At 40.0% G+C, this 12,910-nt stretch overlaps 1 protein-coding gene across 1 annotated transcript in view; it reads right to left on the bottom strand.

The window, feature by feature from the left end:
* The window catches only part of LOC139576033 (nuclear factor of activated T-cells 5-like), a 51,866-nt gene extending 40,480 nt beyond the window's left edge, over positions 1 to 11,386 (bottom strand). The window contains exon 1 of the mRNA XM_071401634.1: positions 11,065 to 11,386. Coding sequence (XP_071257735.1) covers positions 11,065 to 11,137 — 73 coding nt within the window. The 5' untranslated portion in view covers positions 11,138 to 11,386. The remainder of the gene's footprint in view (positions 1 to 11,064) is intronic.
* Positions 11,387 to 12,910: the final 1,524 nt, after the last annotated feature.

Below are 12,910 nucleotides of genomic sequence, written 5' to 3'. Positions count from 1 at the left end.
TGGGGCAAGTCTACAGCCCAGATTAGAGGTCGACCGATTAATCGGAATGGCCGATTTCAAGTTTTCATAACAATCGGAAATAGGTATTTTTGGGCACCGATATGACGATTCTTTTTTTTTTTTTTTTTACACCTTTATTTAACTAGGCAAGTCAGTTAAGAACACATTCTTATTTTCAATGACGGCCTAGGAACGACAGATTTTTTACCTTGTCAGCTCGGGGGATCCAATCTTGCAACCTTACAGTTAACTAGTCCAATGCTCTAACACCTGATTACATTGCACTCCACGAGGAGCCTGCCTGTTACGCGAATGCAGTAAGCTAAGGTAAATTGATAGCTAGCATTAAACTTATCTTATAAAAAAACTATCAATCAATGACTGTCATTGCTCCAATGTGTACTTAACCATAAACATCAATGCCTTTCTTAAAATCAATACACAAGTATATATTTTTAAACCTGCATATTTAGCTAAAATAAATCCAGGTTAGCAGGCAATATTAACCAGGTGAAATTGTGTCATTTCTCTTGCGTTCATTGCACGCAGAGTCAGGGTATATGCAACAGTTTGGGCCGCCTGGCTCTTTGCGAACTAATTTGCCAGAATATTATGTAATTATGACATAACATTGAAGGTTGTGCAATGTAACAGGAATATTTAGACTCATGGATGCCACCCGTTAGATTAAATACGGAACGGAATAAACGTTTTGTTTTCGAGGTGATAGTTTCCGGATTAGTCAAAGGTATATGGTTTAGAGAGAAATAGTCGACGCGTTATAATTCCTGTAATAACTTGCGGCTGTACTTGAAAGGGGTTCATTCGTTATTTTACCGTTCATGTCTTCCATAGAGAATGTCTTGATCTACTTCAAATAAGGTCTGTGTTTCGTGCAGGCTTAAACCGCCTCGACGTTTTGATACCCGTGTAAATCTCACTAGGATAAGGTAACGTTTGTCAACATATTTTCATAAATCCACTCTACAAAAAAAATTATCTTCGCTTATATTTAGCCAATATTGATCAGAGTTACCTTGTCCTATGGATATCTACACAGTTATAAAATTGGCACGGTGATGTAAGCCTACACGAAACACAGACCTTATTTTAAGTGAATCTAAAAATATCCTATGGAATAAATGAAGGAACCGCTTTTCAGATTTTGCTAGAAGGTGTCATGGGAATTATGACTCGCACTTTGGTCGTCAATTCTTACCATGCCCATTATTAAAATAGGATTTCCTGCATACAGAAATGACAGTTTTTGTCTTCAACATTCATCACAGGTAACTTAAACTCTATTTTTATTCAAACAGTTCAGTATCATTGTCACTTCAGAGCTATGTGTGTGTGTGTGTGTATTTATGTATTATATTAAGTTAAAATACAAGTGTTCATTGTTCATTCAGTATTGTTGCAATTGTCATTATTACAAAAATGTGTGTGTGTGTATGATATATATATATATATAAAACATTTTTTAAAAATTATAAATCGTCCGATTAATCGGTATCGGCTTTTTTTGTTCTCCAATAATCGGTATCGGTATCAGCGTTGAAAAATCATAATCGGTCAACCTCTAGCCCAGATATCTCTTCCCCTTCTGAAATTTGAAAGATGTGAGGACCTGCTAAATCGTGATTTGTCCAAAAGACCAGTGACAAAAAAATCTGTGTACCTGAAAGCTCCCCGTAAAAGGCGTCTGCATACTAGGTTCGGTTTGCTCCTAGCAGAACCCGGCTAGGCAAAGTGAACTTCTGTGCCTCGCGTGATCCTTTAAAAAAAGATCTTCGCTTGAAAAACTTGAAAAAAAGCAGCAAAATTATTATTTGTCCCTCTTGAAATGCTGTAGCAACAACATACCCAGTAACACTTCCTCAAAATAATTACTCTAAGATAAATCAAGAAATCTGTAATTCATTTGGACGATTTTGCAAAGGAGGTCTTAGTTGTGCAATTTCACATCTAACTGGAGTATTTAAGTAAAAAAATGTGCATGAAAACTAGTTGTCTCTTGTTCAATGACAACAAACACTATTGAAAAATCCTGCCCATAGTTCCCACTCCTACTAGGAGTAGTACTGTTGACCAATCACTGACGAAGGGGAGCAGACTTCAGCTACCAAACTTCGACTTGCCCTAAGAAAAAATGTTGTGCGCGTGAACAGATGAAAAAAAACCTGCCAAACACCAAAACTTCACCAAATTTTTTCATAATATATCCACAAAATATGTTTCGATTGGGAAGCATGCAACAGGCTTTAGTCGTCGCATCACACTCTGTCGACAGCTGCTATTACCATTTATGTTACGTGCATCTGTCAACAAGAGATTTCTGAAATACTAAACGTGAGAATTAGTCTACCACCGGAGTTCAACTGTGGGCACACGGTATCACTGAATACAGCAGGATCTGTCTCTGAGACAAAAGCCAATTGTATCGCCCAATTTAAGGCCCTATTTGGTCAGAGACTATGCTGTTAAGTGCATAGGCCTACCTAAGGCCGACATGTATTTCCTTAGTTACTGGCAGTAGCAGAAATCAAATACTGCCAAGTTCTGATTCCAAAGATAAGCTACAACTTGGGTACGTGCAGATCATGTGGCACAAGATTATGATCACTGTTGATTGTACAGAAGGTCTAACCGAAATGTGACTTCTGCTTTATCCCAACCCCACCAAAAGACACATACAGGTTGGAGAGGTTGGAGCAGGGGTTGCCACACTGGGCGCCCGTGGAGCAGTTGTTATGGGGGGGGTTTACTGCCTTGCTCAAGGGCACAGCGGCAGGCAATGGCATCTAGGATACCAGCAACCCTCCAATTGCCTGGCTCACTTTCAGCCAGATTTTCCCCCCTTCAGACCCGGGATTCAAACTGGCAACCCTCCGGTAGCTGGCTCGCCTCTCTAACTGCTAGGCTACCTGCTGCCCGATGTGTCATTCTTCCTGCACGATTGTGTCTTTCTTGAATAGTCCCCAACAGACAACTGATCTGGGAGTCCTTTCAATAGCTCCTAAAACAGGCTCTATGTAATCAATTAGAGTCACATGAGACCACAGTCTTGATGTTCACTAAAATCACAAATGGCATTTAACAGTACTGATAAAAGCCACGCTTTTAAACTCAATGAGGCGAGGCACTTCATTCACAGCAGTGACTTATTCTATCAATACAAACCATGCAACAGGGACTGGTGTGTCGATCATTATGGGATACTGATGTTTTGAGAAAGGTAGGCCTTAACCAACTGGCCTTGTTGTATTGCCAACCTCTTGACATGCTTTAAAGAGATTGTAGCCCTGCAACTATTGTGGCTTTTGCTCTACATATTTTCTCACACTCATCTGACCTAGTATTCCCTTGCCAAATTATGATCAGGGTGTCTATGCCACTGGCTACCTTTTTCTGCAGTCATTTTAAACAAAAAAAGTACATATGAAAAAAGAACATAGATAAATGAAAGCCTCGTAGCATAATACCGTCAGAAATCGGTCAATTTGATATGAGAACAAGAAGGATGATAACCACTGCAAGGTGAAATGACAAGTGTTGATGTTACTATCAGTGCCTGTTGCTAGGGGTGCTAGGAGGTTAAACCGCTCATGCATAGAATGGTTAAAGCCTAAACAAGGTCACAGTAAATACTGGAAGAGGTAATGTTTTGACCTGAGGCGAATTGCTCCTCTTTACTGAGGTTTGGTTAGTGTTAACCATTAACCCCTGAGAGTTTCTAAAAGGAAGTTATGGGGGACAAGGAAGTAATGGGGGAGGGCCCCACGGCCGCTATGTGACCCCCAACCAAAAAGAGGTATTACTCGTCATGTCAGTTACTGGCAGCCAGTCAATAAGCCCATGTCAGCTAACAGTTTAGTTTGCTTGGTAAGTTAGTCTAGCCAGCTAATCTAAACCTTGTTTTAGTCATGAATTAGTGACTGGGCACTCAAGGCATGTTCCCAGGGGTCCTGACCTCTAGGGGGCCCTCATTGATTTTGATATTCACTCTCACTCAGATGTCATATGAACATGGAATAAGTCATGGCAAAATGTGGATTTAAGATCCATCAGTGAAGCCTTAGTGTGCAGCCTGGTTTGAAGTAGGCTAGTGTGTTGAGGGGAGTGGGCTGTGCGTTCAAATTTCATTTCTCAAAACAAGTCTTCACTTTTATGCATACACCGCTGTAATAACTCAGCTAGTGCTGACAGCTCTTGTTCATTGACAACATTGTACTCTGAGAGCATAAGAAGCATTTATGAACCTGTTAAACATGTTGGCCCAAGACATAGGCCCAAATAACATTGGGTGAAAAAACTAGGCTATTGGTCAACCTATCATCTTCCAGAAATCGTGTTGTTTTCACATACAGATTAAGGATTTTAATTTGATCACTCTTGTTGCTGAGAATTTTCCTGGTTTACAGGAAATGCAGATTGTGATTTACAGAAATTCCTCATCATGTCAGTTACTGCACTAACACACAGTTATATTAACAGTATTCCACGTTTCATGTAGCCTCATTTTGACCAGTTAATAACCTAACCACCGATCCAAGCAACATTATGGACTAAACGTTCAAATCCTGTTGCTGCGGGACTATTTTGCTACAATACAGGTCAAATTAAGATCCTACACCTGTAACTGTCATCTGTATTGGCTCTTTGAACCAAGTGAAAGAACTACCACTCTCAGCCATGGCAACACAGCGGACGCTATGCCGACCCATTTCCTTCCATGTTGGTGGTGACATACAGCTTTCAATATCCAGACAAGCACAAAAACAATGAGCTACTCAGAAATACCCAAGCATTTTTGTAACCCCTGGATGGATTCACAACAAAGAGTGACCCAGACCCACAGATAACAAAGACAAGGGCCTAAGCTATAGATTGGCATTGAACATTCCTTTTACCTAAAGTACACAGCAATTTACATGACCATGACTCTTAAAAATAGTTCTGGATTAAGCTAATCCTAGAGACGGAAATGGACTGAAAAATACCAGCCATATTTCAAAATGTCCAGACCACACTGTAATTTGACTCTCCTACAGTCAGAGTCCTAAAGTAGGTATATCTCTGTAAATGGCAAGTGAAAAAAATACCAAAAGTCTTTGGATACAAAACAATCCATTCATTGATATATCAACTATTCCTATGTGAATGATACTAAAGTATCAAACCATTTAGCCTAGTTTATGACAATGTTCCTAAAGCAGTAGCCTATGCCTAAAGAGACTAAATCATACGATGGTTCTTGAAAACCAAATCCAATGGATTTATCTGCGTGTAACTAGACATTAAGACAATCATCCACTTTGGAAGAAATATACTGTTACCTTACACTTGCCCCTAACTAACCCACTGTGGATCCTAACTCAGCCTAACTCACTGACACAGATGGCGTTGTAACAGCCCCTCTGCAGCCCTTGTACCTGTAGCACCCCAGCTGCCATACTCTTATTATACCCTGCATGACATATAATACCCAGCATGGTGTATTATAACTTGGTCTCTGGCAAAATTATGTTTGAGAGGAAAACTTTTTGTACCTCTTGAAACACAAAACGAGAGAAACAAAATGAACTTTCGAGCCTCCAAAACCATGAATAAAAACACAAGCAACCATCCAGTGAACAAGGAGATTATTTCATAAGGACATGTCTGAGAGAACAGAACCTAGGCCGTAACTCTGCACACCTTCATCGGAAGGCTTTAGGGCATGTTTCAAAAGTGTGCCTGGGTAGTAGTGTGAAACTGACACCATCAACTGCTGTGATTAGGCTAAATTAAATTGTGTGGAGCAGAAAAAGAGTGGGATAGCTGATTCCGGCCTCTCTCTAAACCCATGATAATCCCAAAGGTTAAAAAGAGAGATCACTAATCCGTCCTTTCTCTGTGTATGCCATGCCTGCAGATTTGAGGTAGAAGTGCAAGCACAGGAGTGTGGGACTGAATGTTTGTGCATCGGTTTTAAAAGAGAGAGGAGATTGTTATTGTAGTCTCATTGTTCCGATGAGAAAGTCAAGCAAGTAAAATTATTTTCAAGAATCTAATCAAAAACTGGCTTCATTTGTTGTCCCTCTGAGGTCTTTGGTCTTTCATCATCATAAATATATTAGCATTCAAGGCAATCAAATATTTTTAAGCACATGCCGCCAAGTTTGTTTAACATAGCAGAGTCAATATTAATTGAGCGCAAGCACAGGTTTACACACAAAGCAGCCGCTCCCTTGTGATGGTTAATGATTGACCCTATGGGCTCTGGTGGGCCAGTTTAGTAGAGATAAAGAGGGCCTCTGCCAAAGGGAGATCTGTGGTCCAGGGTAGGACAAAGACACCAATACTGATGGAAAGCATCACTGTGAAATACAGTCATTAACACAGGGACCAGTCTCCCTAGGCCTGAGCTCTTAAGCTTACCAAAACCACAGGGCTTGTAAATTGGGCCAACCAGTTAAGTTAACAGTGAAGTAAGTGTTCAGGAGTAAAGGTTTCATTGTGTGGCTCGCCATTTCAAATATCTTAACTTGTAATCTACCAATTCCATTTGACTTCTAATGGTAGTTACACCTTCTCCTAAAATGCCTGTCACATTGCAAAATGGTCACAATTCTACAACTTGACAAGGCACGCTAGTGATGGGGGTAAAGAAAATTGCTAAACTATTTTGGACAATAGTATATATGGATACTTTGACTCCAAGTATCGATTTTGCTAGGTAGCATTTGCTAGCACTAGTGGCTGTACCTGCACCAAACCTCCAGTATTTGTCATCCTATGTCCTCAATCTTCTTTAGAAAAATATTGAGCCAACATTTTTTCAGCTTTTATTATCATGACTGATCAAAACTACATTTTCTCATGCTCTCTTCTCTCTGCAGCAGACATATAGTGAGCAATATGTTTGGAATATCAAAACACAACACATAGAATCTTGATCATCTCAATACATATCGTATCAGAACGAAGTATCGTGATATCATATTGTAAGGTCTGTGGCAATTGCCAGCCCTAAGACAAGCAAAGTATGCCCTTGTCCTATAGTTTCAAATACTCTTACGTCTATGGTACTGTACCTGGATCACATTACAAAACCCAACTGAGATGTATTAAATGCAACCTAAGCCCTCACTGCCCCTACATCTACATATAGACTATGTGAATTATGACTAAAAACAGATGTAATAGGAGAGATGTACTAGAAATAGAAGTGTTTCACCTCTAGGGCATTCTACCATGGTTTAGGACAGCAGAGACACGGCCATATGCTTGACTCCATCTCCGCGGCTCCATCTCCACAGCAGTGTTTGCAGTGTAGTGTGATTCACTGCCTCATTAGAGAGCGTGCTCCCAGAGGCCCCGGAACTCTCTCTGAGCCAGAGGGGGAACCCCACAATATGATCATCATCTGTCCACAAAGGACAGCAAAGAAAAGTACAGTATGACGACACAACCTCACGCAGCCATGAGGTAAACAGCTGTCTGCTCCAAATTCCATGTAAGCTGTGAATGTTTCATGTTTTGGATTCAACTTCTGCTGCAGGCAAACTTTGCATTCACCCTTTGCATGTTTCAATTCACATATATTTCTATCCTTTAACATGAAAAGAATACTCTAAAATACACAAGGATGAAAATCCTTACCCAAATCAAATCAAATTTTATTGGTCACATACACATGGTTGGCAGTGTGTGTTAATGCGAGTGTAGCGAAATGCTTGTTGCTTGTCCATCATAAAAGTCCTTGTACAGTTTTATACCAGCCACATAACATTGTAATAGATGTAACCTACCTACAAGTATTTAGGTGTTTGACAATTGATTTAATAAACTACCACTTATAGCCTAAAAATCAGGTTAAGAGAGTCAACAGAACGTTGGACGTTCATTGCACTCTGTCCTGTCTATGTAATGCTTATCACCATGCCTCGGCTGACAGCAACATCTGCTTTATCATCCCAGTGTTTCCCCTATATTAATTTAACTGCAAAATATATATATATATTTCTGCCAAGACGTGCTTTTAAAAGGATAGTCAGTGGCTCAATGACTGGAAGTCTATGGGAAGGTATCGGCAGATAGCCTAGTGGTTAGAGCGTTGGGCCAGTAACCGAAAGGTTGCTGGATCGAATCACCGAGCTGACAAGGTAAAAGTCTGTCATTCTGAACAAGGCAGTTAACCCACTGTTCCTTGGTAGGCAGTCATTGTAAATAAGAATTTGTTCTTAACTGACTTGCCTAGTTAAATACATTTTTTTTGAGGATGCTCTCTCTTCCTCAAATTCTCTACTTTGAGAATTTGAGTGGATAAACGTCCTCTAAACCCGCACAAAATCTTTTGGATTATGTAAGGAGCCTGCCAGTCTAGAGAATCATACATGCCCGGTCACTCATTCCACCCTTAAAAAAGTAGTGACAGAAAAAATAGATAGCCCTGTGAGCCTACTGTAATGATATCCATCTTTAGCTCCTCAAGAAGCAGACTTTCAGTGAAGAAACTAGGCCTAGCCAAATCATTTGCATATTCTGACATGGGGCAGTCCAATACAGCCTCAAATCAGGCCAACTCAAGTTAACCCATTTATGAGCAACTCCCTGACATCAGTCAAGAGGATGATTGAGTCCTTTCTTCACTCCGCTGGCTTTTCAACCACACAAATTAAGGGTGGCTCTTTGACCCCCTCTGGGCTTCAGTCTGCCACCTCTCCAACACTGCTGGGCCTATGACATTTAGGCTACTCTCAGCAAATCTGAGCCACAGATACAATCTGATCATTTGTACAGAGATTACTATGGGCATACAGCCTCTGTGTGGTCACTGCCAGCAGCCAGTCAGGTAGAGGATTAACAGCAATGCACAGCACAGTCAGACACACCCACTTCTCTACTTCAGCACCTAACAGAAAGTCAATACAGCCCTTTATACTTTAGGTTACCCAGATTATTGTGAATTCAGTTGAAAAACACAGTCAAAGTCTTATGGATACCTTCAGCAAACCACAAACATACCAAAGACATCAGAAAAACATACCCACTGTTTTTCTCCTTTCTCAGTTGAGGGAACATGCAGCTTAAGTTATAAAGTATCTGTCTTTGAAAGTAGGCAATGAAGACTGAAGAGTCCTCTAAAATGCTAAGGAACTCAAGACTCAGGTGCAACACTACACCCGCAGAGTCCCTACTTGCCTAACATTGTGATTGAAGTTGAATACTCACATGCACCCTCGGGACTGACTGCATGAAAATGCTGGTAAATGTATAGTAATTAGGGGCTTGATAAAGATACCAGGATAAAAGTTGAATTTCTCTCAGACTAAATTGCACAGAGATTACTGGGGTCCTGTACTAGGAACCAAAGACGTGTGAATATTTACAAACAGAATATATATCTCTGCAGTATACTCAGGAAATTAAAAACATGTTTTCAGGAATGGGTTACAAAAAAGTTCTGATTTTAATAAAGACTGCATTTTCCACTTTGTAGGGGATTTGAGGGAGTAAAAAAGAGACATAGGCTAGCCTAAGTCCACAGGCTGTTTGCTTCACAATGAACTTTCACTGTGACATTGGACATTAATACCATTGTTCGTCAAAGGGCTTATAGATATGTTGTTGAAGTGCTGTATTGAGACATATTGCCAAAATATATGAAAAGAGATTTGGAGGATGAATCAGTGTACCTGGCCCTGAGTATTGCCAACATAACATCGTACCGTTAGAAAAACAAAAGCTGCTCTGAAACACACAAATAGCACATGACCTTTAAACAACTACAGTGTGAGATACTTCAGACATCTCAAATTCTACACTTTCACATTTGACTGTGCAGCGACCCACTCCTCTCAGTGACTCTGCTCTTTGCTGCAGATCTCGAGCAACCCCAGTTCAGCTCTGCTGTTGCATCAGTCAAGAAGACTGACATGCTGCTGCGGAGACACCCATTAACTGTTCAGCTAACCAGTGCACTCCCCCTTGGTTGTTGTTCAGTGGGACTAGGCCATGGTGAATATAATCTATTTAGACCTACAACTACACCATAAAAATAGGGCCTAGGCCTATATTGTACTCTAGTATCTGTCTCTTTTTTTTTTAAATCACCATCTGGGTGATGAGTGTGTTTGTTTAAACATTAAATATTGCAATTACTGCTGGCATTGTGTTGGTAAACACTTCCACTGAATGCATGAATGGCTTTCAACATAGGGTATCTGGAATTAACCCTTTTTGTGTTGTGACATCAATGAGGCAGCCTTTATCCTCTCACACTCATGACAGCACCTAAAATATGTGTATGGTATGGGACCATAAAAACGAATTGTTTAATTTCCATAATTACATGCAAAATAAAAATTAAATAGTTAGTATAGTCATTTGCCAGCTGAATAAATAGCCTAGTTGACTTGTGACGAACAACAGTAACATGTTGACATTGCATCAAGGTAAGCAGATGTTGGTCCATAATCAGATACCAGTCTGTATATCATATAAAGCTACATTGAATGGTATCAAAATCTCAAAATGTCTTACATTCATAAGACTAGCCTATAATTAAGAGGCAACGTTCTGTTTTCTTATATAATCTACACATGGCTCTAATACAAAACAGATCACTTGATGGTGCTTTCAAGACAACTGGGAACTTAGAAAAAACGAGGTCAAATCATGACGTCAGTGATCTTCAGGTCGGAAAGTCGGCGCGCTAGGAAGATGCGTTTCCGATTTCCGACTTGAAATTCCATATTGGATGACCGTTCAAACCGATTTTCCCCAGTCGGAACTCTTTTTTTCCAAGTTCCCAGTTTACTTAAATGCATTGAAGTCGGAGATTTCCGATTTCCCAGTTGTTCTGAACGCGGCAGCAGCTATATAGCCACGGTTTAGATGCAATGCCAAAGCGACGCGGTGAGCTGGCGTTCAACGCCGACGGTAAAAAAAAACCAGGGCAGCGCTCTTAACACACATGTACGAGAATAACAAAAGCGTATATCAACGAAACAGAACTAAAACAACACAAACAAGAAAATAGGACATTCTCTGCTTAACATAAAATAGATGTATTACCTTTGGAATATAGGGATTTGGGGGAATTCAAGTCGAGATCCGCGCTGAGTAGGGATATAAAATCAGAGGGCATCGTAATGCCTCTGAAGAGGGAAAATCGGACCCCCTCAGATATAACCGTCGTTGAGCTAGCAAACTAGAAATAAATATTTCTCTGACACTGAATTAATGGGAAATAAATATACGGATACCAAACAAAACGCTATTTGACATTTAGGCTATGTATATCTTGAACCAGTCGTTATTAGCCTGTGTAACACGCTTCTTTCTGCTGCCTTTACATTCGTGTTTGTCAAATATGTTCAGTTCGTCTATTTTCTGTACAGCCCCGCCCACCCATGACGCAAACCCGTCAGCTAAGATAAGACAGTAGCCACTGGACAATAATCTGTCACATGATTGTAGGTCTTCAACGAGTGTGAAATTTGCATAATTGAACGTGTAAAAGCACTAAGCTTACACAAATAAGGGAAAAGTAAATCGAATAATTTTCATTCTTGCATTTGGTGATCTCCCCCTAATTGTAATGCAGTTCTAGGATAATGCACAAGCAAATGGTCATGATGAGATTGGTCACAGCTTTTCTTTCTTTCGGGCATAGTGGCCATAAGTCATGCAGGTGCATCCACTCATCACATTGGCCATTTCTGACGTGTTATGTCATATGTGATATTAAATTAGTTAAAAAAGACTGTGGCACTGCAACTCCTATAACTTTCAAAAGTTTAAATAGATATACAGACTTTTAAAAAAAATAGCAATTATAAAACACAATGGGCTTCTTGAGTGGAATGAATAATGATATGCTTATAAATCCTAACAATGGCCAAGAGCAAAGTTAACGCAGCAGCAAGGTAATTGCAGAAACCAATTTGTTGATTGGGGCATGACTGTAACAATGGGTGTACTGCACCATGCTGTAGATCTTGTGAGGTATGTGAGACTTTTTCGTTATTCATGTCATATGTACCCTTTAGAAAGTTTGCAGGTTTGCAGATAGGCATTGAAGTACAAATTGGAGGATGGCACACTCTATCCTGACTTCTGCCAGATCAAATCCCAACATCATTGGACATCAAATCAAATTGTATTGGTTGCATGCGCCGAGTACAATAGGTGTAGATTTTACAGTTAAATGCTTACTTACGAGCCCATTCCGAACAATGCAGAGACCTAATCTCACCACTGCACTCACCACATGCCTCCTAAAATAGCCATTCACATGCCATGGTCTAAATCTGTATTTGATCATTACTTTCTCAGTGCATTGAGTTAATAATGTTTTGTCAGTTGTTTCAAATTCACAAGTTCATTCATTACTCTTTCTATAAAAAGAAAGGAACACTGAAAAATAAACTTCAAACGACCTGTGGCCTTAGTGTTTATGACCCTGTCCTTTAGATTTAATGCCTTTATTGGCCCCCTGATTTTGATGATCATCAGGCCTCTCTGACCACCCTTCCAAAAACGGTTAATAAAAAAAAATGTTTTACTGGTAGGCTACATTTGAAGTAAAATAGACAGTAGGCCTGTGATAAAATAGCTCCCTGCCCAGTTTGTAGCAACCCAACACCTAAGGATTTATAACGAGGGTTATAAGTAGTTTATAAACTGCTCATTATTAGTGTATAAAGGCACTACCCTAACTCCTCCATCACAAGAAGCCTCATCAACCTTTGTAGAAAATACCATACAACCAAAATTCGAAATATTGTGTACCGTTAGATAACACACCCAGGGTGAAGCATGTCATGCACACAACATGTGGCAACTACTTCTAATCTTGGATGAGCATGAGGGTAATGAAGTTACCAAAGGCGGATTATTATTTACTCTAAAGAAACGC

Source organism: Salvelinus alpinus, chromosome 5 (genome assembly GCF_045679555.1).
Source record: "Salvelinus alpinus chromosome 5, SLU_Salpinus.1, whole genome shotgun sequence".
Classification (NCBI taxonomy): domain Eukaryota; kingdom Metazoa; phylum Chordata; class Actinopteri; order Salmoniformes; family Salmonidae; genus Salvelinus; species Salvelinus alpinus.
This window is presented reverse-complemented; position numbering and strand designations above follow the sequence as displayed.